Source organism: Trifolium pratense, linkage group LG3 (genome assembly GCF_020283565.1).
Source record: "Trifolium pratense cultivar HEN17-A07 linkage group LG3, ARS_RC_1.1, whole genome shotgun sequence".
Classification (NCBI taxonomy): Eukaryota; Viridiplantae; Streptophyta; class Magnoliopsida; order Fabales; family Fabaceae; genus Trifolium; species Trifolium pratense.
Genome location: NC_060061.1, coordinates 1,112,800 through 1,139,824, shown reverse-complemented (window position 1 = coordinate 1,139,824; position 27,025 = coordinate 1,112,800). Strand labels below are relative to the sequence as shown.

Below are 27,025 nucleotides of genomic sequence, written 5' to 3'. Positions count from 1 at the left end.
TATACATTTGATTTGATTTTGATGGTAACATTGGCAATTATATGCGTTTTAAGTAAGACTTTGGTCTAAAAATTCTGTCATTTTTTGTTACAATTCAATGTAAGAGGGTTGAAAAATCTCACTGAATTAAAATTAATAGAAGAAATAGCACAAGTGATGGCAATTAACAACTAAAACAGAATATCTTTCAATTCAAACTTTATGCAGTCATTATTTATCCCAAAACTAGGCTATAGCATAAGCTCTTTTGTATATATTGTTTATCCCAAAAGTAATTTGATAATATAAACTTTAAATGAGGTGAATGATGCATCGGGTTTAAGATAGAAGATCTTATAACTTAAATACTAACTATTACAAAGAGATTTATATTTACTTTTGTTTAAATCTAGGATGCGATTAATCTGCTAAAAAATGAAGGATTGAACAAACTGGAGACCAATGAATTGGACAAAAATAGAAATTTTTTTCCTCACTAAATCACGGAACAACTTTTTGTTATTTACACAAGTTGAATAACATACCAAAATAATATTTTTTTTCCACAAAACATTGTAAACGACAAAGAGATTTACATTTTCTTTAAAGAATATATAACCGAGTTCGAACATAGAATTTCTGGACAAAAAAATTAGTAGTATTATAAGTTGAATTTGTATTTACTAATGTAGTGTAGTGTAGGAGTAGGACTCGGAGGTGAATCTTGACTTAACTGCCCTGCCCTGAGTCCGATTAGTTATAAATTTTAAGGCACCAAATTTTAATTACAATGACAACTTTTAAAGGACATAAAGACATTGTTGCAACGAATGATACTGTTGGGGCAGTATCTGCAATACCTCAATATGTTGTTGCACCTGTTAGAAAGGAACCTGCTCATGTAGATTCGGACTGTGGTGCACCGAGTATTGAGGAGCTGGTTCGATACGGTTGTTACAGTTACAGACGATAATTTTTTTTGAAAACTTGGTATCCGGCCTTAGAACCGACTAATCCAAGGGACCAATCCCACCGCCCACTTGCGGGGGCCCCATTTAAAGCCAGACGATAATGATGAGCATGTTGACAATATTACCAAACAAGTTGTTGTTGATTATGATTTTACGGTCCCAGAAACACAACTACAGCAGGTGGTAATCGATGATATGGAAAAGATAAAACAAGCTTGGCTATCCAGAGCGTGTGAATTGGAAGTCGAGAGTGAATCCTTCACTCCTGTTATCTCTAAGGCTAAGAAAAAACATATGAGGCTTGCGAAAAACGCCAGCAGTTACCATATCCGCTCTAAGGATCAACCTCCTTCTCAATGAGGTTGAGCTTATGGGTGGATTGTGATTCACAAGTGGCTATTCAAGCTTGAAAAATCTGTGATATTGTTTCAAAGGATCTCCGGATTCGATGGAGCAATTGTTTTTAATTTTTAGGTTCGTTTTGGCTTTACTTTCTTTCGGGAGTCCTGCTTTGGGATTGTGCCTTTTCCTTTCTTTTTGCTTTTTATGGGTTTGGTGCTGACCCCCATATTGTATATACTATTTTTCCTTTTTTATTAATATTAGGCTTAACTACATATTTGGTCCCTTATGTTTATTTTAGGTTTCAATTTGGTCCCTTACGTTTAAAAAGTATCAATTTGGTCCCTTACGTTTATTTTGGGTTTCAAGTTAGTCCTTTCTGTCAATTTTGTCACTAACACCGTTAGAACAGTACACGTGTCAGTGTGTCCAAGTGCCACGTGTCAGTCCACATGTGCAAATTGACTGCCACATGTGATAAAATTGACAGAAAGGACTAACTTGAAACCTAAAATAAACGTAAGGGACCAAATTGATACTTTTTAAACGTAAGGGACCAAATTGAAACCTAAAATAAACGTAAGGGACCAAATGTATAGTTAAGCCTTAATATTATTATGAGTACTTGGCATACAATTAGGGCCTACAAGGGGTACCAATTTAGTTGGATGCTTTCTAGGCCCTTTAATATCATTATACTCTTAGTTTTTTTTTTGACACAATTATACTCTTAGTTAAAAAAAAAAAACCTTTTCCAAATTTCACAATGGTTAAATTTTAGTACTATTAAATAGTTCCCTTTAATTATAGAGGTGACGGTTGTGGAGAGAATAAAGTGGAATATGTGTCTTTGTTACATTCTTTTCTTTCACATGAAAGTTGGGCATTTTAAAAAGTGTTTATAGTTTATTTTGAAAACCTTCATTAAATAATGTATATAGCTAATGATCATTCTATCTTGATTCTTGACTAGGTAGTTTATAGTTAATTTACTTTTTATCTTTGGGTTATAAGAGGAGTCGGGTAAATCATTAATAGATCAAGAATAATTATATAAGTGAGTTGAACACTACATAATCATCAAATTCATGTATTTGTGTTGTGTTGTATTAACGAGACACACCTTCTAACTACCATTGTTGTGGGGTGGTTTTCGGTACAAGGAGTCAGTCGAATCTTTTACTAAACCATCAAAACTAATATTATCGTTGGATTATGAGGGGAGTCTGTAAATCGTTCATATTGGACCAAAAGATAACACAAATAAATTCAACATCAGATATTAACCAAAAATCTCATGGCATGCTATATAGGTGATCTTTAGACCTTACTATGTTACTCCACCTTTTTTTTGTTTCCAAATATTATGGAAATTCCAAGTTCCAACTAACTTAATCATACTTACTATACAACGCTTTAGACATTTCCAAATAGATATTTTATTTTTCATATATAAAATTTATGAATTGAATCTCTGACTTTTCAACAAACTCACCATCGGGATCATTTACATATGCTTACTATTGCTACATTGCTATATTCACTATGTCTTAATCCATACTTAAATTCAACTTTGTTGCAGCTAACACAATTTGGTAGCCAGCTGGTACATAGATCGATTTATTGCATGATGACTATTTAGTCTTTTTCCTCATTCACTTCAAGCTACTACTCAATAAATGTAGACCTTAAATGTACTTAGCTCTTTACTTAACAGTGGAGCAAATTAAGAAAGAAAGAAAAATAGACACCAATTGAAGAGAAATATCTAATATTGACTTTCTCTTATTTTCTTTGACTTCTTATGGAATTTATGATTTTAAGTAAGACACCGAAGATTATGAAATCTATTAAAAGTCTTTAATATCTAATTTAACTGATAATGTCAATATTATTAAACTGCGTTGATAGTTATGCATGTAAATTTTAGATGATATTTATCGCTTTGTTTGAAAAAGTTTAGAATAGTCATTAGAAGCAAAAAGATTTCTAATTGGTTCCACCAAAAGTTATGGTCAAGGCAAACTTTTTTTAAGCCACCATGAATGGTCTTTAATTTCTTTTGTCTGTTTTAATCAATCAAACTTCAATTAGAACGTACAAGAGCCCTTTCTTTTGAAAATAGCATATAATGACACACCGCTAACATTGCATGCAGAAGAATCAAAGTTAGATGATTTTTGTTTCTTGGCAACATTGGGCCAAGGGTTTGGTATATATATGACTTCTGTTTTATTATCCCATGATGTTCCAATTAAAAATGATACGTACATAAAACTACCTTACCCTTTATTTATTGGTCGGTTAAATAATTTGTTGATATAATTAATTCCCGTGTTGTGATTTGTGACTTTAATTTTTCTTTTTTGACTCATGCTTTGTTGATATAATGATTAATGTGTGAGATGTACTATATTTTTTTTAAAAAAAAAAAAAATTATTTTTTAAGATATATATTACCTCTTGAAAATTTATAGGTAGTTTATGTCGACAAATTAAAATTAGTTATATAAATAAATTTATAAGTAGTATGTACAAATTAATTTCTACTCTACTTATAAATTTTTTATTCACTACTAGAAAAGCAACCTTTAGCGTCGGGCGAAAGTCCACGCTAAAGGGTCAAAAATCGACGCTAACACACATTTAGAGTCGGTTATAACCGAGTCTAAGTCCGACTCTATTGCAGCCGACGCTAATTATGTAATCAACAAAAAAGTCAACAAATTGATATAGTCTCGGATTGGCCGACTCTAACGTCGACTTCCAAAAAGTCAACAAATTAGGTTAGCGTCGGTTTAGCCGATGCTAAGATGCAGATATTTTTGTCCACAAACTGCATCTATGCCCTGTTTTGCACCTAATACTAACAAACAAGAATACACATCAAATTTAGCCCCAAAAAGGCATAATGCATCAACATAAACATATTTTGAGTAATAGTCACTATGATACTACAAAATAGCATAGTTATGACCGCAAGGTCATGCTCCAAAAAGTAAGAAATCATATGCATTAACATAACAAACATGTTCAGTGGCATGAATCAATTTTTAACATACTTGAATGAGCAAAATTGACACAATTGAAACCATAGAAACAAAGAACAATTATTGTTTGTCAAACATCGATTAAAATATTTGTTGTCCAATCGTTATTTTTTTTTTCCATTTTAAAGCAAACCAAACGAGCCAACGAAGCTTAACTCATAATATAAAATTTAAGAGTGCCAAAATTTAGCAAAATATTTATAGAAGTTGGAACAATAAACAGAGTTCACACTAGCAACCATAGCAAAATTATCAACACATCAACATAGAAAGTTTAAGATAATCAAATCATCCAAAACAAGTCCAAATCATCCAAAACAAGTTACTTATAATAGTACTATTTATTTTGAAAAAAAAAATATTATAATTTATTCGGGTTTACGGGCCGCCCATGGCCCATTTGGGCTAGCCCATATTTTAAACGGGTTTTATCGGGTCGGGCTAAAAAGCCCGAAAACAATTTAGGCTAGGATTTTCAAGGCCCAAGCCCGGGAAAAAATCGGACTTGGCGGGCCGATCCATTCAGGCTAGCCCATTTTGACAGCTCTAGTCTTCCATCATTATTTATTTTTTAAAAATTTCATAGCATTTCTTTTGAAAAATGAAGCATAACCTCTATATTCTCTAAGTTTCATACTTTTGCCTTTATTCAGCAAACAAGTATCCTTACCAAACTGCTGGGTACAGCAGCATGAATATTAAGTGTCCTAATCAATCAGCTTAAAGATCCACATTACCTTAGGAGATAGTAGTATGAAGAAAAGAAAAAAAATAACCAAATAAAAAATCAAAAGTAAAAAAAATTTAACTAAAAAAAATATGAAAGTAATAACAAGCCGCCAAGTTAACGTGTTTAGGCTTAAATATCACATTGATCCATGTATGTTTCAGTTTTTTTGGTTTTATTCTCTTGTATTGTTTTTTAGTTTAAAAAAGTCCCTGCATGTACAAATAATGTTGGTTTTCGTCCCTCCCGTCAACTGCCTTCCTAAAAATGCTGACGTGGCTACCGACTTGACATGTGGCTACTATGGTGTGACAAATGAAGGATCAAAACCAAAAAATTTAAATTAATAAAGGACCAAAATAAAAAATAAAAAATAAAAATTCTTAAAAATAATAACTTAAAATCCATATATATATATATATATATATATATATATATATATATATATATATATATATATATATATATATAAGAGGTTCACGTTTTTTTACTTTTTTTTTTAATTAAAAAAAAATTCTATTTTTACTTTACTTTTTTTTTTTTACTAAAATAAAATATTCATTCATTCAAAAGGATAGATACATCAAATACAAGAACAAATTCAATGTCGCTAAAAACGTAAAGGATGAATATGCGAACAAACTCAAACAAACAGCATCTAAGTTAATAGCATAAAACAGCATGCTTAAGCTACAAATAATGTGACAAAATAAAAGTAACCGAAATACTCATGTCTTCGGATCTTCATCGTTGATGACCTTGTCATTGATTGAATCAATAGTTTATCAAAGTTATTCTGTCAATCTGAACCAAACGAACGCCGCAAAAAACAAGAAAGCAAACAAGCACCGCACGAAGACGGAGATCAAACAAACACCACACGAAGACGGGACGCACTGAGGCAAATAAATCACAAAATAAAACAGGAAAACTCTAATCTATGTGAAATTTCACTTATTTAAATAAAAGCAAATATAAAACGGTCAAGATGGGTGATTTTGGATCAAAATTGATCCTAAACCACCCTTCTTTAGAAGATAAACAGGAAGAGAAGGCAAGAAGAATTGTTGTTGTGCGACGGCTAAAATGGTGTTGCTTTGATTTGGTTGAAAGATTTTTTATTTTTTTTACTTTACTTATTCCCTATAGTTTAGGGTTTCAAACAGATCTATACATCTATATTTATATCTATATCTATATCTATACTATATATAAAGAGAATACATGAGTTTTGATGTGAACTTTTCATAATACCAACAACACCCTTATTTTTTTTTAATAGAAACAAAAATCTTTTATTAACAAACTCACTATAACATAAGTCACATCTTTTGTTTTTTTAGCAACAAAAATATTTTATTAACAAACTCACCATAATAAGGCATATCTTTTTTTTTGGGACATAAGTTAGACACAGACAGTCGCAGAACGGACTTGCCTGGCACGCTAGTATATATAAAGAGGATACAAAAAAATTTGGTGTGGACTTTTCATAATACCAATAATATCCTTGACTTTTTTTTTTACAACAAAATATTTTATTAACAAACTCACCATAACATAAGGCATCTCTTTTTTGCATTTTTTTTATACATAATTTGCATAATATTTTCGAGTCGATATCCCATTACATAATATTTTAAAAAACGTGAAGCTCTTATATATACTAGTGGGCCAGAGCCAGACGTGTCTAACTTATGTAAAAAAAAAAAACATGTCTTATGTTATGGTGAGTTTGTTAATAAAATATTTTTTTTGCTAACAAAAATCAAGGGTATTGTTGGTATTATGAAAAATAGACACAAAAACTTTTGTATCCTTTTTTATATATGTATAAATATATGAATTTTAAATTTTATGTTTATTTTTTAAAACTTTTGTATCCTTTTTTAATTTGTCACATCATAGTTGTCAAATGTCAAGCCGTTAGTCACGTCAGCGTTTTTGAGACGGCAATTGACAGAAGGGACGAAAACCAACACGATTTACACATGCAGGGACTTTTTTAAACAAAAATACAATACAGGGACTAAAACCAAAAAAACAAAAACATACAGAGACCAATATGATATTTAAGCCACGCGTTTATTAGTGACAATAATATTAATTTAGAAAGACCAACCGCTACTTACAAATATCTTATCTTATTCTTATCAATATTGAATCATTTAGGTAAAATTTATTCCCTATACTAAAAAAACTGCTTAAAATGTGAATAATTAAGTTAATTAAGTGTCAAAACATCTTTGATAAGCCTTCCCATTTTGTACCACCCCTTTTTTTGACATTCAGACAACTATTTGACTGAGGCTCGTTTGGCCCAGCTATTTTTAGAGGTTATGCAAATAACTTATGCAGTTTTTATATTTTATTATAAGTTTGTCAATGTAGTTTATGATAAAATAGCTTATAAAATTACAATTTTCATTAGTGTGAACTTATAAAATAGCATAAAACCTAATTTATATTGCATAAGTTATTTGCATAAGTTTTAAGAACCGATGGAATACATTGGACCAAGTCCTTAATGAAATTTGTAGTATGTACCAAATTTTAATTAGATGGGAAACATCACTTCCTAAGGTTTATTTGCAAAATTATCAATTTTCGAAATCATGGTATTCGTATATACAAGTTTAATTGATATACACCGACTGTGTAAAATAGTTTTACACAATCGTCTAATAAACAACCATTATTTTGTCATGTCATATCAAGAAAGTGGGGTGAAGTGGGGTGATGTGGCGGAAAACATGGTTGATATTGGTTGACAGTGTAAAATTATTTTATACCGTCGGTGCATATCAATTAAATCCTTCGTATATTAAATGTGGCAAGATAAATTTCCTCAAAAGAAAAGTGACAACTGCTTTATGGAAGAAAAAGAAATCCATAATTTTAAATTACAACTCATACAAAGCAGTAAGCTAATAAATGGGAAAGGAAGGAGTACGGGGATTTCATTTTTTTAATATAAACTGGATATTTCTACGTATAACTGGAGAGACTAATCCTCATGTCTAAATTAGGAATCAAACCCAAAACATTGTTTAAGTTATAAGGGACGCACTCTTGGATGGAGTAAAAGGATTATGATCCTTCAAAAATCTAAACTCTAATAATTGCATTCAAATATATATATATATATATATATATATATATATATATATATATATAATTTTCAATTGTCTTCTAATTTAACCAAAGCCCTGAATTTGATTCATGATTTGGACATGCAGCACTGTTAAAATTGTTAAAGAGTTTGCGGCTATTTGGGCATACAGCTCAACTTACATAAAAAAATACATAATATTATTTATTAATCATAATTTAATTCCTCACAATTTTACCAACGCTCCAAATTAAAGAGACTAACTTGTTCCCGATATAAAAATCAATCGATTAATTTGAATTTTATTTTTATCAAGAACTGAATGAGTCGTCAGATAATTGTGAGAAACTAAATTGAATATTTATTAATCATCTAACATAATTAAAAACGTATTTAAACAATATTAACATCAAAATTGTTAGTAAATTTTGATGTTTAATAATGTGTTAAAATATTAATCAAATGTGAACCAGATATACGGCTAATCTTGGTTGAGGAGATAATGTTAGTCTCTTTATAATATTCCCTTCACAAAACCACTGCTTTTACTTTGACATTTGACATATACAATTGCCATGTGTTATTATAATTTTAGTTGAAAGAGTACATACTACCCAAAAAATCAACGTTTTTCTCCAATCAAGAAGCTTCTGAATAAGTAAAATTGAGATGTTTTTATGAAAAAATAAACAACTTGCATGTTAGTGTTTACACATATACACACAACTTATAATAAAAAGTAATTAAGAAAACAATTTTTAACATTGATGTTATAGAATATTGTCCAAGAAAGCCATTACTAGAGTTTGAGAAGAAAGTCTTCGAAGCAGTTTGTGGTTGGTAACACAAATAAGTTAGCTTATAGTTTATTATATGAGCTTATAAGTTTGTTTCAAAAAATTAGAGGTATTTGATAACAAGGTTTTTTTACTAGCTTATAGCTTTTTTTCATATGTTATTTCAAGTATAGCGTTAGAGCTTATAGCTTATAGCTTTTTACACTTTATTCTATTTTTACCCTTTAATTTAATAACTATCCATTCTAAAAACGAAACTATCCACTATCAACTATGTTATTTTATATTTATTAACCATTTTAAAAGCTAATTTTACCAAACACTTTAATTTCAATTAGCTAACTTTTCAGCTATCAGCTATAAGCTAGCTTTTCAGCTATCAACTAGCTTATCGGCTATCAGCTAGCTTATAGCTAATTTTTACCAAACAAACCCTATGAGTGTGTGTATATAATTAACTTCGGAATTCTTTACAAAAAACTAAAAAAATAAATTACAATGAATAAACTTGTGAAATATAATATTTCATCTGTTCCTTTTTATTTGTCGTTTGAGAATCGCGCGTACTATTTATATAATCTATTTTGATCATAATTTTCTACTAATATATAAAAATAAATCTTAACATATAAGATGTTGTTCAATTTATCTCGACGATTATTTTTAAAATATAAAATTTTCATAACTTTTTATAATAGATAATTAAATATATATTAGTAATCAAAGTTATCGATTACCATACGGAGTACTTTGGTTATGTTCCTAAAAAATACTTTAGTGTTGAAAAAACAAATGCATGTGGTGAAATTATTGGAGAGGATCTTTTCATTAGCACTTGAATGGCGTGCAAGTGCAAAATGAACTAATCGAAGTATCTATCCAGCACTACACGTGCAATTATTTTCTTCTTCTTCTTACTAACAACGAACTCAACTTCTCTCCAGCTGTGTACACTTTTGTTTCCACACGCCAACTAGTTTGGCCACCACTCCACCAAAACTGAGCTATCTTACCCAATAATACTGCTATCACAAATGTATACAACTCAGAAATTTAGAAACCCCCTTTCTTTTCTCTTTGCCAAAACAAGTAACATGTCTTAAGAATGCCAATTCATCCATGGAAATCCATTTTGCCCATTTGTTTATTTTTAGTTTGCTTACAACCATAACAAGTTTGCAAGTCACAATGGCTTTATAGAAACTCCCAAAGAAAAAAAATTGTTAGTTGGTTAGAATTTCACTCTTTAAAGTGAATAAACGAGGAGTCACAAATTTGAATCCCAGCCCGCATATTGCAATGTCGTTCTCAACTGAGACAGTGACAGCGACGATGAACTACCAAAGATATAAATTCTAATAAAAAAAGATTATATCAATGATTATTATAAGGGTGTCCTGCACATGCTCAAAATGTGTAGAGTTGAGTAATCAGTAATCATAGATTAAAATACTACATATTTGAACTTCAAATCTTGAAGCAATTTGATTATATTATACTGTAGTATATAGTACATCAAATTGCAAATTTGTTTAATAGCAGTGTAATACTCTAGACGATTCAATGTTCAATAGTTTTTCGACACATTGGATAAAGAAAACTGCGAACAAAACGGATAAATATAACGCAAACAAATGAAATTGATCAATAGAAATGTTTAGAACCATATCTTCTTTGCTTTACTTAATGGTGATTTAGACTCTAACAGAAAAGCCAAGCATGGTAATGGTGATTTAGACTCTAAATTTTAGAGACCTTCTAACAGAAAAACCAAGCATGCTATATGCCATCAGCAACAATCAACTCAAGGGACTTATGCTTACCAATACCATGCATTTGAATTTGTGTTCTTGAAGGAAATAAAATACACAAAATAAGGGCAGAGCAGAACCATGTAATACCAATACCAATGACCATAATTTGGAATATCATAAGAACTGAAGCTAAATGAAGTTTATCAATGATGAGAAAGAACACAGAATAATAAACAATAATAAGGTGCTTATGTGATTCGTTTGAATCAGTTCATTATCAAAGTAAAAGTAAGTTACTAATCATCGTGTCCCTCTCCCCCCCTTTCCCAACAAAAGATAGACAAATACCACACAGGTTATCATCGTTCTACTAAGGTCCCCCCCCCCCCCCCGATTGTTTTCCGACTTTTCTGCCATTGCTGCTGCTTCACATCCCCATTGATGATCCATACAACCAAAATTCCCGATCGTGTTCCCACTCGTTTCACCACATATCAGCAGCAGAAAATGTCACAATTGTTGCATTGTGCACATTGAATTCAATCATTCTCATTATATTTACCATGATCTCATTCCACTGTTAACATCCATAGACCAAGTCCTTCGCGAACGCGGAGAGGGATCCATATTTGAAGAATGAGACGAATTAGTCCTCATTGATCTCGCCTCTCTACTCGAAACAGTAAGCTGATTCCCAACCCCACCATTATTAAAACAACCAAAGAAACTCCCGAAAAACCTTCTCAAACCGCCACTTCTCTCCCTCCCTCTACCCCCTCTAGAAGACCAAGAAATCCTCCTAGGTTCACCACCATTATTAAACCCTCCATCCATTTCAGTATAAACAACAGGAAGCTCCCTCTCAGCACCTCTTCTCCCACCCGAAAATCTCCCCACGGCAAAACCACCACCTGGTAATCTCCAAATAGTCAACCCAATATTACTCTCTTCTTCATTTAAACCAACCGATTGCACCTGTGACTGCGACTGTAATTGTGGTTGATTATTAGCTACACCATCAGCATCAGACGGTAATTCATGGCGACAAACCGGGCACGAATTATGAAGTGCAAGCCAAGGTAAAATACAATCAGGATGATAAATATGCTTACAAGGCATTTCTCTAACAACAGTACCAAATTCAAAAGCCTCCATACAAACAGCACAGTGTGGTTCCATTTCCAAATGAGTATTATCAATTTCAATAGTTGGTAATGAATCAACTGCAGCTTTAGAAGCCGGAGGATGTTCGAATCTCGATATTCCATTAATCTCAATCTGAGAAAGCTGTTCTAACAATCTATCAAATCCAGATCCAAGAAGAAACTCTGACATACTTGGAGGTAAAGGTCTTAAACCAGAACCAGCACCATCATCATAAAAAAGCTCAAATCCACGACTCTCTCCACCAGCTCCAGCTTCTGTTACCTCTGTCGTTGTTGTTCCACCGCCGCGGAGAACAATAACCGGATTGAAAGGAGACCGTTCACCACCGTTACGACGATTTCTTCTGATAGAAGATGGTCGGAAAGTATGATCGGAACTAGGACGTTGACCGATCATGTACATAGCTGCAGCCGGAAAACGTCTCCGACGAGCATCAATTTGAAGAGAACGCGACGGTTGATCGATTTGTTCGAGAAAACCACCGTCGCATTCGGGACAAATAACCGTTTCTTGTGTCGCTAATCTTACAAAACGACTGCATCTATAACACCAATACGACGTCGTTGTTGTTGTATCCGTAGACATAATAATAATTTCAAGATCAAGATGAAACTGAAAATTAAAAAAGATAACACCACCCTAGAAAATCAGAAACACTTTCTCTTTAATTAAATATTCTTTAATTAAAAAAGAAAAGATGATGGTAATAAAGTGATGTGAAAAGAAAAAATGTTGAAAAGAGATTGAGAGGGTTAAGAAGGAATTAGGGAGACGGAAGAAACGAAAAAAGGAGTGTCGCGTGGAACGAAGATAACAGAGAAACCGCGTAGTATTAATTGATTGATTTTTATTTATTTATTTTTTGTTCTTGGCGTGTCTGGAACGCTTTAAATGTGTGACACGTGGAGTTATACAGTTGGATGTTATCGAAACGACAGCTTGATAAAGATAAAAACGTTTTCTTTGTTACAGCCGAATGAAGCCAGCCACAGCCTACAATCCTACGTAACGTTTTCAGCTGAGTTAGTTTACATGATTACGGGATTTGGCGCAATTGTGTAGTAGTAATTACTATCAGGATTCCAAAGGAATATGCTTTAATAGTTTAATTAAATTCAGTAAAAGAAAAGATATGCTTTTTAAATCAAAACTAAACTTTGCGCTTTTTTATTTTTTTGTAAACTTGCTAAAAAAAACTAAAAAAAATAATATTAACCAAAAAAAAATTTATTGCGTCGTTTTTAAGAAGACCACGAATGTCTTCTAGAAGGAGGAGAAGTATGAGTCAAGAAGTCAAAATTTGAAGAGGCTCCAAGTTTGGCTAATAAATTTGCATATTAATTCTCTTCTTTAAGTGTGCGATAGAGAGAACCATTGATTTTCTTTTATATCTTGGATCAACACAACATGAATATGATAATTCCTTCGTCTCAAAATATAAGAACTAGTTGACCACTGCACGCACACTAATGCATAACTTTGATTATTAATATCTTTAATTGTGCATTAATAAAAATTATAAAATTTGATATTTTGAAAATACTCGTCGAAACAAATCAAACAATATCTTATATGATAATATTTACATTTATATACTTTTAGAAAAATACAGTCAAAACAAGACATATGAATAGTGCATTTAGTCAAATGAGGTCTTATAAAATGGGACGGAGGTAGTACTTAGCATGAGGACCTTTGATGAGATTGGCATAGTGTAAAGAATCAGAATAGCAGACAAGTTCATCAATACTCATGTTTTTGGCCAACAAGAGGCCCTTGTGTATATGACATACAGTTCAGCGAGCAAAACGTCAGATGACCCTTGAATTAAGACTGAGAAACCTGCAAGATAGTGGCCGATGGTTTTTCTCATAATACCGTCAAATTCAGATTGAACGGGAGAATAGAGGCAACTTCCATGAACATTAAGAATGATACATAAATAGTTATTGTGATTCCACTTGATATATCTTTCAACTAACCATTTGCTAAAAGCGGGGGATAATCAGTTTTTGAAGGTTTCGACCATATCTCGAATGTTAAAGGAGAGCCGACTAAGACTTTTTATTTATTTATTTATTTATTTATTTATTTATAAGAAAAACTTACCATATATTTTAAATTTGAGTTTATTTTTTATGTTATTTGTTTACAATCTTCATCGTCTCTCTTCTAGTCTACAATGTCGTTCCCAATCCATTTCAATATCTGATTTTTACACTTTTTCTTTCTTCTTCATCATCTACATTGTTACATTTCATTAACAAGATAAATACATTTGTTCTTTTTTTTTATATTCAACCCAAAAAATGATAAAAACGAAAGAGGAGTAAAATTGTGCATTATATGAAATCTAAAACTAGAGGCAGAATAGGTTATGTTGCTTTGAAAACTTGATATTAGTAAGGCCTTTGACATAATCGACTGGGATTACCTTCGTGGGTTTCCTGGATTATGATGTGTGTAGAATCAGTGAGCTATTTTGTGATTGTTAATGAGAATGTGGTAGGCCCTCTTATCATTCCAGGGCCAATAACGATGAAGCAACTGCGATGAAAAACACCTTAGCTGCTTATGAAGCAGCCTTATAACAGATAATCAACTTTTAGAAATAAGAATTTGTTTGTAGCAAAACTGTATCTCAAAATGTTAAGGATTCCATTGCAAATGTACTTGGTGTTCAGGCAGTTCTTGGTACATGCAAATACTTAGGGCTCCCATCCATGATTGGACGAATCAAGAAGGCTATTTTCACATTTATCAAAGAGAGAGTTTGGAAGAAAATTAATTCGTGGAGAGCCTTATCTCTCATCTATTTAAAGCTAAATATTTTTACATTGGTGATTTCTTGAATTCCAACATTGGTCATAATTCAAGTTTTGTATGGAGAAGTATTTGCAATGCAAAGTTTACTCTTAGATAAGGTCACATATGGTGTATTGGCGACAAAACAAATATTCCACTTTGGAATGAGATATGGTTTGGCGATGGTTGTATTTTATTGCCACAAGTTTCTTTTGATCCAATCATACATCAATTACAGATGATATTGACTTGTTTATTCCCCATCAAAAATCTTGGAATGCTCCTTTAATTATGTCAAAATTTGATCCAACCAATGTATTGAAATTTTTAAATACTCCTTTGTTTCCACAAGTTGAGGAAGACAGGCATGTTTGGCGTGTAGATAATAAAGGAGTGTGCATACTGTTTTCTGAACACAAGAACTCATTGACACAAGTTTTCTTAAAGTACTCGGTGAATGTCTGAATGACAACTCATTTGAAAGGTACCAACTCTCCAAAAAATTTAAAAAAAATTATGGTGTATTTGTAGGAACTGCATTCCCACTCGAGACCAACTTAATGAAATAGGAGTGAATTATCCCAAAAGTTATGTTTTGTGATTCAAATATGGAAGACTCACTTCATATATTTTTATAGGTGTCTAGGGCCGGCCAACAAGCAGTGCACAATGTGCAACAGCGCTGGGCCTCCAAACTGGAGGGGCCTCAAAAAAAAATTATACTGCACTATTAAGTAACAATTTATAGCTATGTTCAGGGCAAAAAAAGTGGCCCAACTAAATCAACACACATTAAGCAACAACATGTGGCATAAAGCTATTGGAAAGAGCACACACACGCACAATAATAGGAATGAGCACACACGCACAGTAACAACATAAAAAATTAGGATTTCAAGAACACATTCACTCTATCGACCACCACAAACAACAAATCAACACTAACCTAAAAAGAAAAAAACAAATCAACAGCATAAAATCTTGTTCTTAATTTAAGGTTAATTTACTAATTGTTCAATTTTTCTTCTATTCTAATTGTTGATTTTTTTATTAGTTTGTTAATTTGTGATTTTATTTGAGAATTACTAATTATCTCTTTTCTTTTTTTTGCCGGTTCAACTTCAATATTGTTTATCTATCCGGTTCAACTTCAATATGTGACGCAATTAATCACGAACAGTGGAAAATTTCAAGTTCTCAATATTCTCTCATTCTTTCTCTATGCCTCCTAAGCTTCCTAAATTGCCCGACCCCCTAAGACTAGAAAGTTTGATTCTGGAAGTCAGAAACGTAAGAATAGGAAACTACTTGATGAGTTAACTAAATCTCAAGAAGGAGCTCTTAATAAATTCATTATAAAAGAACCACAAATTCCTGTTGAAAATCAAAATGTTCATGATAATATTGATGTTGAAATTCTTGAAAATGTGGTTACTGCAGAAAATATAGAAGATAATGTTGATGTTGAGGCTACTGAAAATGATAATTTATGTGTTGAAAATGTCGATGATGATAATGTTGATGATAATGAAGATGTTGATAGTATTAATGATATTGGGGAAAATATATATGATCCAACAATTTGGGATTCTCTTGATTCTAAAATGACTGATTTATTAGCTACAAAAGGTACTAAAAGAGATTTAACTATTCTGAAGGATCCTAAAGATAAATATTCTAGACGTTTTACGGCTAATTTGTTTACTAGAGTTTTATCAATCGGAGAGAAGTGCGATAGAGAATGACTTGTTTATTCAAAAGAGCTTGATAGAGTATTTTGTTTTTGTTGTAAAATTTTTAGAAGATGGATGGGTAAAGGTCAATTAGCAAATGATGGTTTTGCTGATTGGCGACATGTTGGTGTAAGACTTCAAGAGCATGAGACGAGCACAGAACAAGTTAAGAATATGACTACATGGTATGAATTGCGTCAAAGGATGCAAACTTCTCAAACTATTGATAAAACAACTCAAAGACTGATTGAGAAAGAAAAGGATCATTGGAAAAATGTTTTAAAAAGAATTATTTCAATAGTGAAGTTTCTTGCGAAACATAGTTTGGCCTTTCGTGGTTCTAATGAGAGATTGTAGCAAAATAGCAATGACAACTTTTTGGGCTTAATTGAAATGTTAGCCGAATTTGACCTAGTTGTCCAAGAACATGTTAGACGTATTACAAATGATAATCTTCATCTTCACTTTCTTGGGCATAAACTTCAGAACGAGTTAATACTTTTGCTTGCTTCTAAAATTAAGAATGAAATTATTAGAAAAATCAAACAAGCAAAGTATTTCTCAGTGATACTTGATTGTACTCCTGATGTTAGTCATCAAGAGCAAATGTCTTTGTTAATACGATATTTGGATATTTCTTCAAATTCTATTAGCATTGAGGAATCTTTTTTGGGATTTTTAAATGTGAATGATACATCTGGTCAAGGGCTTTTTGATGTTTTACAAGATGAGTTGAAAAATCTTGCTCTTGACCTATTTGATGTGCGATGACAAGGTTATGATAATGGTTCAAATATGAAAGGAAAAAATTTGGGTGTACAAAAGAAATTTTTAGACATTAATCCGAGAGCCTTTTATACTCCTTGTGGTTGTCATAGTCTTAATTTGACATTGTGTGACATGGCTAACTCTTCTCGTAAAGCTAGAGATTTTTTTGGCATTGTTCAACGCATTTATACTATTTTTGCCAATTCTACTAAGAGATGACAAATTTTGAAAGAAAATGTCACAGGATTGACTCCAAAATCATTGTCATCCACTCGTTGGGAGAGTCATATAAATAGTGTTAAAGCTATAAGAGTTCAAATGTCAGATTTTAGAGAAGCTTTACTTGAAGTGTCAGAAAAGGATCAAGGTTCTAAAATATGTAGCGAAGCCAAATCCTTAGCAACAAATGAGCTTGGTGATTTTAAGTTTTTAATGGCTACAATTATTTGGTTTGAAATATTATCTACAATTAATTCGGTTAGTAAACTCTTACAATGTAGAGATATGCTTATTGATGATGCTATCAGAAAAATAAAGGGGTTGATTTCTTTTTTTAAAGAATATAGAGAAACTGATTTTAATAAAGCTTTGGAATATGCTACAGAAATTGCTATTGAATTGAATATCGATCCAGTGTTTCCTAAAAGGCGTATAATTCATAGAAAAAGACAATTTGATGAGAAATTGAATACCCCATCAGTTGAGCTATTTGAAGAAGAATCTTTTAGGGTTAATTATTTTCTTTACCTTGTTGATCAAGCAGTTGTATCTCTTACTAAGAGATTTGAGCAATATCAACAATATGAAAGTGTTTTTGGTTTCTTGTTTACTTCTCAAAATTTACAATCATTGGACAGTGCAAGTTTGGACTCTTGTTGTAGTAATTTAGAACATATACTGAAACATAATTGCAATCTGATGTTAATGGTAAAGAACTATCTGTGGAGTTAAGGTTACTAAAAGAAATGTTGCCTGAAGAAAAAATGGGACCTGTTGATATATTAAGATTTTTGAAAGGCATGAGTTGTTTTCCTAATACAATTATTGCTTATAGAATTTTATTGACTATTCCCGTGACAGCTGCCTCAGCAGAAAGAAGTTTTTCAAAACTGAAGTTTTGAAGTCTTATTTGCGGTCTACTATGTTACAAGAAGGACTTAATGATTTAGCAGTGATAGCAATTGAGAATGATCTTTTGGAGAGTATACAATATGAAGATTTGTTCGATGAATTTGTTTCACAAAATGTTAGAAGAATGGTTCTTTTTAAGTAGCTATGTATTTTGTTGTTATTAATTAGAATATGAATCTTTTTTATGTTAGGTACAATGATGACTATATTTTATATATTATTGATGTTATTTGCAATTTAAATGACAACTATTCTTTTGAATTTTTTATATTTTTTTTACTAAGGGTCCATTTTTAACATTTAAGCCGGGCCTCCAAATCATCGGGACCGGCCCTGTAGGTGTCCTAACAGCCGAAACATATGGAGAAGGACTCATTTTTTTCAATTTTGTGTGCAATGTGGCTGACTCTGAAAGAAATATTATTTTTGTCAGTTTTAAAATTCTTCGGCTATCAACACAGGAGGATGCAACCTTGTTTGCTACCATTATTTGAAGTATTTGGAAACAACGCAATAATAAGGTCTGGAATAATGTTACTGAACTGTAGAGCTATATTTTTCAACGCGCAATTGAGCAGTTACATGGCTGGAAAGTAGCCCGTGCAGTGCAAACTCGAAATGCACAAGTGCATAGTAGACTTGATGTTAGCATGTGGAAGAAGCCATTAGCGGGAAGGTTTAAGTGCAACATTGATGCAGCATTCAATTCAAATAGTAACAAAGTTGGAATTGACATATGTATTAAAGATAAAAATGGTCATTAATTTTGTGTTGGCCAAATCAGAGTAGTTGTGGCCTATATTTGCAGTTCACGTGGAAGAAGCTCTTGGACTATAAACGACACTTAATCGGGTCCCTGAACTACAATTGAGACCAGTTGATTTTGAGTTAGACTAAAAAATTGTTGTTGACAATTTTTCTCAAGCCAACGATGCTACAAAATTTGGTGATATTCTTCTTCATTGTAGATATTTGTTTTCCACTTATTATTAGCACTCTAATGTCGAGTGTATTATGAGACAAACAAATGAGGTTGCTCACGCTTTGGCTAAGGTGGCCACATCTCTAGCTAGTTTTCAACTTATGATTGAGATACCTCATTGTATTAAACACATTTTAAGTAATGAAATGTTATAAACTTTTTCCTTTTAAAAAAAAATGTCATGAGGAAGACACAACTTATCATGTAAATAACTATCTCAGAGGAAAGGAGGCAACGAGTCCCACCGTATAGAGTTCGCACTCGAATCATTAGTAGTATATATATTGTCCCTAACACCTATATTACTTATTAGCTAGACACTTTTCCGCAAATTCCAACACCAAACTTTATAATTGCGTGTGAGTTTTAAGTGTTTTTTTCTATGAAAAAAAGTATTATTTACATTTAATCATAATCATCAATTTCCTTGTGTTGTCAATGACTTAATTGCAGTTATTTTTAGAATTCAGTCATTCAGATAACTATTTTGAAAAAATTAAATAATGTCATTAATACAAAAACGAAAAACTGAAATGAGAGTTTACTTTGGAAAATAAAAAGAAAAAATCGCTAGAAGGAGGGGTTGAACCTCCGACCTTGTGGTTAACAGCCACACGCTCTAACCAACTGAGCTATTCCAGCTTCTGTTTAAGTATCCGAATTAATATATATATATATATATATATCCAATTTCAACGAGGCTGTGCTTTGTAGAACATAAACCATTCTCCATGCTTCGCCGGCGACACAATTGTTTCTCATTACTTCCATCGTCACATACCTACTTTTCGAAAGGGAAATTTCAAGGGATTAGCTAATGGCCTTTAACCTACTATAGGGTGTAAGTCTATGGTATGATTAGTAAACAAAATAAGTTTTTTGTTTAAGAGTCTTTAGAAACATGTTCATAAGAGGGATTAATAGTACTCTACAAGCTAATTCTATAAAGTTGAATTACATCCAACTCAAATTTCAATGAAATCATAGTTTTATTCAAGAAGTGTTCGATCATTTGCTATCTGGTCAACATTATCATATCATTTAAGTAACACTTCACGTATTTAATCTTAAGATATAAGAGAGTGTATTAAGAGTTTCACATTAAATGTGGTAAACAGACAAGAAATTTCACGGGAATGCATCATCTCCCATGAGATGACCGTCCAAGTAAAGTTTAGGTCTTAGATTGTAAAATAAAATAAAATTTAAAACACTTCGGGTGTTGGATGCTTTTTTTAGATACAAAGAAGGGCTAAGGTCATGATAAAACGAAAACAAACAACTAGACGTGGGGTAGCAATTGAAAAACATCAACTAGCAACAAAGACTATAATCTAAGTGGACACCGATCATATATTCTCAAGTTAGGCTTATGATCGCACCTCATATTACAAATGCATCCACACAAAAATTAGTGATTTTCACCGTTCTCCTTCCGGAGAAACTCACTTGAGAAAAACCTTTTTCGCATATATATTATAATAATAATAATATAATTAAAAGCAAACTTGAATGGTCACCCAACAATTTAAATAATTGAACATCTTACATAAAATCAAAATTTCAGAAGTTATTGAACTACACTAACCTTAAAAATTACTAAAACAGAAACAAAAATTGTCACAAAATGACACATGAAGAACAAATTAAAAACTACTTTCTAAAAACAGAACATCATGCAGGGCAAAAGGTAATAACATATGTAGTTGCCAAACACCTCATAAGCGCAGTTGAATCATCATAAGCATAGCTATAAGCATGAGGACAAACACTCTTAAAAACAAGAGCAAACATAGTTGGCTTGCAAATTTTTGGATCAGCAAATTCACCAGTGCAACAATATTTATCTGATTTTGTAGCCAAACAAGCACTTTTGCATCCAACAACTTTTCCATCATGTTTCAAAGCAAGTGAAGATGGACAACAACCATTCAAATCAGTTTGACAAGAAGCAATACCACAACCAACACTACCACCAATAGGTTTCATTGACATTGGAAGGTTAAAACCGTCAACTAAACTAACATCATAGAAATGTAAAGATGATTGTGAGGTCCCAAATGTCATTTCAATAAGTGTAGCTGGAGGGACACCACCAATTCCCTTACATTTTAATTGGCCATTGCAGTCTCCGGTTTGACACGAGCCTTTTCCGGTTGTTTCGTTGAAATAACAGCCTTGTCTACCCCAGATTCTACCTGCCCAGTGGTTAGGGACTCGGAGAACAAGCTCTTCGCCGCTTGGGAGGTGGAATCCGCCGTCTTTGATTGTAGGGTGTTCGCCGTTGCTTAGAATTCCTGGCCATACACTCTCTTGGCAGTTGTTTACGAGTATGAGCTGTATCGTCCCATTTCCACCCGTAACATTAACACCTGACATATCCACACAATAACATAAGTTCTCAAGAATTTTAACACCATCATCGACACTTCAGATGAAAGGTGTGTTCGTAATATCACATATGTGTCTATACTCTATGTCTAATTCCGACACAGTCACATTAAATTAAATCACTTATATTTTCTTAAATTATTATGTGTCAGTGTCATGTTATGTTTGAAATAATGAGACAGTTCTGTTTAACTAAAGTATATAATGAATAAAATGATGTGTTTAGAAGATGATATAACTGAGCATAAAAGAGTGAAGATTAGCTAGAAGAGTTACCTGTGGCTGTGACAGAGATGGAGAGTAGAAAGCAGAAGAAAATTAAGAAAGTAGTCATTTGAGTTTTGGAATTTTTTGCAACTGTTTGTTTGTAACTAGCTCTTTGGTGATTTGTGGAGTGTGAAAGCTAAGTGAGTGATATATATATATGGTGGTGCAGGGAAACGTGGTTGTGCTAAGTTTCCTTCTTTTTAGCCATTTACTACATGGTTCCTTACTACATCATGTGACTGGAAACCGTTTTGATAAACTAGAGATTGGGAAGACTTTCATTGTTTTCCACTCAGCACTACTACTAAAATTTCTCCACCACTTCCGTATCTTTTTGTGTAACATAATAAAATTTTAATTAATTAATTGCTAAATAAGCATCGTCAAAAGAAAATTACTATCGGTGTGTTTAGTAACACAAATAAGCTAGCTTATAGCTTATTATAGTAGTTTATAAACTTGTTTCATAAAATTAGAGATGTTTGGTAATAAACTTTTTTTACTAGCTTATACCTTTTTTCCAGATGTTATTTCAAGTAACGTTTGAGCTTATAGCTTATAGCTTTTTACTATTTATTCCAATTTTAACCTTATTATTTTGATTTCTTTATTTTTTTAATAAAAACTACTCACTTACAAAAATAATTATCTACTCACATAAAATAACTATGTACTTTTATGTCATTTTATAATAACAAAAATTAAATTTACCAAACATTTTAATTTCATTCTATTAGTTTTTCAGCTATCAGCTAAAACTAGCTTATCAACTATTAGTTTTAGCTAGCTTTTCAACTATCTTATAACTTAATTTTACCAAACAGAACCTACGTAACATTGTTTTTGTTACTGTAAAAAAAACATTGTTTTTGTTACGGGAAAACAATTTAATGTCCTAGTTTAATCATAACTATTAGAAAATTGCTTTTTAAGCCCTATGGATTGCTCTCAAACCCCCCTAAAATCCCAAAATACCCTCGCAATTGAAACCAGTTTCGTTTGGTAAATACAACCCGAAAGCAATTTCGTTCGGTAAATATGTGACGAACACTCTTGGGTTCGGTAATTACGTGACGAAAACGCTGTGGTTCGGTAAATACGTGCCGAACGGACGTGAGATACAGTTTTAAACACAAAACATCTCATTAGTTACGATAATCACAAGTGTTGAAGGTGGAAGGGCGATTCTCTAGGGTTTAGGGTCGCAAATTCGAAGGCAAGAAAGAAGAACAAGGTGAAATTCGTTGACAACAAATCATTCATCACCAACGGTTTGGATTGCGTTTTTGGATTCTTTCACTTCAACAAGTAAGTTTTCAAACTAATCTCTCTTGTATTGTTGGTTTTCTTAGGTTTCCACGAATTGGTTTTGTTTTGGATTATATTTAGATTGTATTCTTGATTGTGTTGTTGATTCCACGATTTGGGATGTTAATTTAATTTATGGCATAAAATTTTGATTCATAGTTTGGATTATGTGCACCAAGTGTTTGATAAAATGCTTGAATGAGATTGATTGTGTAGATTTGTTGATATGAGTAACTGTGAATTGGTTGTTTGATATATGTGCACCAAGTGTTTGATAAAATGCCTGAATGAGTAAGTGTGCAATTGAATTTAGTAACTGTTATAGGAATGGTTGTATTTTTAAATTGTTTACTGTTATAGGAATGTTCTTGATTATTGTTGTGTATTTTGTTATAGGAATGACAGATGATGTTGGGCGAACAAGAGGTGGAAGGGAAAGTAGAGCACATGGCTCTGCACGAAGAGAGGCTGCGAAGGGCTCTGCACGAAGAGAGGCTGCGAAGGTACATAGAAACACAAGACAAACTAAGGGGAAAAGTGTTATTGTAGAGCCTGAATCTGAAGATGAGAATGTGGAGGAACAACAGATTGAGGATGAGCATGAAGTGGACATAGGGCAACAGGCGTCTGAACACGAAGATGAGCAGGAAGTCGAAGATGAGATGGAAGTTGCTGATGATGTGGAAGATGAGATGGAAGTTGCTGATGATGTGGAAGATGAGATGGAAGTTGCTGAAGAACAAACACCACCACCACCAGAAAAAAAATCACGTAAAAAGAATCCGAGAACAACACAAGGAAGAAACCCACCACCTGTATCAGAACCACCAGTTACATCTTATGATGGTGGTCCAAAGGAGTTGTCGTTGTTGCCCGGATTTGGGAAACATGTTGCTGTCGCGATTTGGAGAGGAGATGTAAGTTTAAAAGTTTTGTAGTTTTAATGTTTTTAGCTATTGATATCCATATGCACTGAACATATCCATATCCACTGAAAATGTGTGTTTGATTTGAAATTTGCAGTGTAAAAATCGGTACTTGAGGTGCATGAACAACGGAAAGAAAATGAACGACTTCGATTTACCAAGAAGAGGAGTTCGGTGGTTTTGGGACGTTGTTGATGCTACTGGACTTCGACCGCTGTTGAAGACAAATTACAATCATCTTGACTGGGGTCTATTGACAGCATTTACAGAGCGATGGCATTCGGAGACCGGTACTTTCCATCTGCCCATTGGTGAGATGACCATAACCCTGGATGATGTGTCTTGCTTGCTTCACATTCCGATTACCGGTAAAATGCTCAACCACCTTGGAACGTCATGCACAGTTGAAGAAGGTGAAGATATGTGTTACGAGTACCTAAACTTCTCAAGAACTGAATGCAGAAAGGAATTTAAAAAAATGAAAGGAGCACATATTGGGTTTTTCATGCTGGATAAGATATATACGGAAAATATGAAAGCTGTGGTGCGAGCTGAAAAAAAAAAGATGCCGGATGATAAAGTGCAGCATTTGAGGGAATGCACGATTAGATCATTTTTACTGTACTTGCTTGGTGCAACACTTTTCACCAACAAAAGCATGCAGTATGTAGATGTCATTTTCCTGACTTACTTGCAAGACCTAAGTTTGGTTAATACATGGAATTGGGGTGCTTCTGGGTTGGCTTATATGTATAACTACTTGGATGCTGCAAGTCGCCCGAGATGTGGAAATCTTGGTGGTTACAACGCCATGTTTCATGTATGTATATTTAAACTTACGTTATTTTCATACTGGTGCATATTTGTATAACTAATGTGAGTATTTATTTATTTGTTCACTTTTGGTATAGGCATGGATTTTGTCGCATTTCGAGAGGTTCGGATCGCGATATGTTGACACTAACTACAGCCATAATGATCCAATTGCGGCCAAGTATTATCCATTTAAAGGTGGAAAATGTCCAACTGAGCATAGGACCACATTGGATCGGATGGAGGTTGATGAGGTAACGTGGCGCCCATATGAGGATCACAGACAAACACGCCCATTTGAAGATATTAGTTGGTACACCGGCTGGATTATGTGTGGAACCGCTATGATCTCTCCATATTTGCCAGAGCGTGTCCTCAGGCAATTTGGACATGTGCAGTCTATTCCCAGACATCCAGATGTTTCTGCAAAGGCTGGTATGACTCGGTTTAGTATTGCTGAAGCATTTGCTGATTATTTGGTTGCTAACTATGTCACAGAGGAAATGCGTGGCCCGAGAGCACATAATGGCTTTGAGACCGTTGACGGATACATTGCTTGGTTTTATCGTGTCTCGCATCCGAAGTTATGGGCACCAATTGATGGGAACCCGAAAAGACCTGCCGATTATGAAGTATTGCTTGAGGAGGACATTGCTGCAGAAAAATGTGACGTGTTTGAAATTTGTAAGACGGTGCACGCAGAGGTGAGGGAAAAGCTTGATGGTGACTTGACATTCGAGGAGGCAAAGGAGCTACTTGAAAAGGTTTACAATGATTTGACGCCTGTGGTGACATATTCTGTGCGACGAAGGAAAAAGGCAGACTCGGGTGAAGGAAAAAAGCGAAAGAGGAAGAAGAAACGTTCAGGAGAGGAGGCTGGAGAGGAGGCTGGTCCAAGTAGTCATTAGGAACAAAGGACTTTAATGTATGTCTGGGTTGTATTTTGTATTTTGAACAATTGGACTTTGTATTATGTACGACTAAATTTATGTCTTGGTTGTATTTTGAACAACGGACTTTGTATTTTGTGCGACTAAATTTATGTCTCGGTTGTATTTTGAACAATTGGACTTTGTTTTTTGAACAATGGAATGTATTGATGTGAATCTGTCTGTTTTCATATATTGAATTCGACAAAAATGCAAATGAAAATGAACAACTATTTGAAAGAAATTTGGACAGGTCTGAACATCCGAACAATGGTTTCGGCGTGGATGTAATTCCATGTGATGATTGAAGCAACCAATATTTCCTGGCCAGGAGAACATTGGTTCGGTACATACGTGCCGAAATGAATCAAAACAGAACATAGTAACTGTATTTCGGCAGATGCGAACCGAAATGTGTGGCCAGCAGAACATTGGTTCGGTACATACGTGCCGAATTGGATCAAAACAGAACCTAGTCACAGTATTTCGGCAGATACGACCCGAAATCTGCGCTTGTTAGGCCAGCAGAACATTGGTTCGGTACATACGTGCCGAATTGGATCAAAACAGAACCTAGTCACAGTATTTCGGCAGATACGACCCGAAATCTGCGCTTGTTAGGCCAGCAGAACATTGGTTCGGTACATACGTGCCGAATTGGATCAAAACAGAACCTAGTCACAGTATTTCGGCAGATACGACCCGAAATCTGCGCTTGTTAGGCCAGCATAACATTGGTTCGGTACATACGTGCCGAAATGGATCTAAAACAGAACCTAGTAACTGTATTTCGGCAGATGCGAACCGAAATCTGTGCATATTTGGCCAGTAGAATATGGGTTCGGTAGATACGTGCCGAAATAACACAGAAACAGAGTTGAAATGTCATTAAGCAGGGAAAGTGAACAGAGAAGAAAATTACAACTTGAAACAACTTGAAACAATACATAATTGAAGAGAAAACTACTAATTTCAAAACAACAGATAAGAACCTAAACGATTAAGGTAGCATACAGATGATATGGAGCTGGATCTGCTTCTATAGTGACAAACATTAATTGAACAGCATAATC

General features: G+C 33.3%; 4 protein-coding genes, 1 non-coding gene and 1 pseudogene across 5 annotated transcripts; 3 read left to right on the top strand and 3 right to left on the bottom strand.

Moving 5' to 3' along the window:
- Positions 1–10,916: 10,916 nt before the first annotated feature.
- LOC123918234 (probable E3 ubiquitin-protein ligase RHC2A) lies at positions 10,917–12,753 on the bottom strand. The gene has a single exon (XM_045970231.1). It carries the CDS (start codon positions 12,482–12,484, stop codon positions 11,291–11,293), a length of 1,194 nt encoding a protein of 397 aa, XP_045826187.1. The 5' UTR covers positions 12,485–12,753; the 3' UTR covers positions 10,917–11,290.
- Positions 12,754–14,545: 1,792 nt separating this feature from the next.
- LOC123913366 lies at positions 14,546–16,449 on the top strand. Its single transcript, XM_045964083.1, has 2 exons — positions 14,546–14,593; positions 15,964–16,449. The coding sequence occupies exons 1-2, from the start codon at positions 14,546–14,548 to the stop codon at positions 16,447–16,449; spliced, it is 534 nt and encodes a 177-aa protein (XP_045820039.1).
- Positions 15,859–18,220, top strand: LOC123918233 (annotated as a pseudogene).
- A 1,666-nt stretch (positions 18,221–19,886) lies between these two features.
- Positions 19,887–19,960, bottom strand: TRNAN-GUU. Its single transcript has one exon. It is a non-coding gene; the product is annotated as a tRNA-Asn (tRNA).
- A 1,032-nt stretch (positions 19,961–20,992) lies between these two features.
- LOC123913364 (thaumatin-like protein) lies at positions 20,993–21,697 on the bottom strand. Its single transcript, XM_045964081.1, has one exon. The coding sequence runs from the start codon at positions 21,695–21,697 to the stop codon at positions 20,993–20,995; it is 705 nt and encodes a 234-aa protein (XP_045820037.1).
- Positions 21,698–24,497: 2,800 nt separating this feature from the next.
- Positions 24,498–26,123, top strand: LOC123918231 (protein MAIN-LIKE 1-like). Its single transcript, XM_045970230.1, has 2 exons — positions 24,498–25,030; positions 25,122–26,123. Exons 1-2 carry the CDS (start codon positions 24,527–24,529, stop codon positions 25,929–25,931), a joined length of 1,314 nt encoding a protein of 437 aa, XP_045826186.1. The 5' UTR covers positions 24,498–24,526; the 3' UTR covers positions 25,932–26,123.
- Positions 26,124–27,025: the final 902 nt, after the last annotated feature.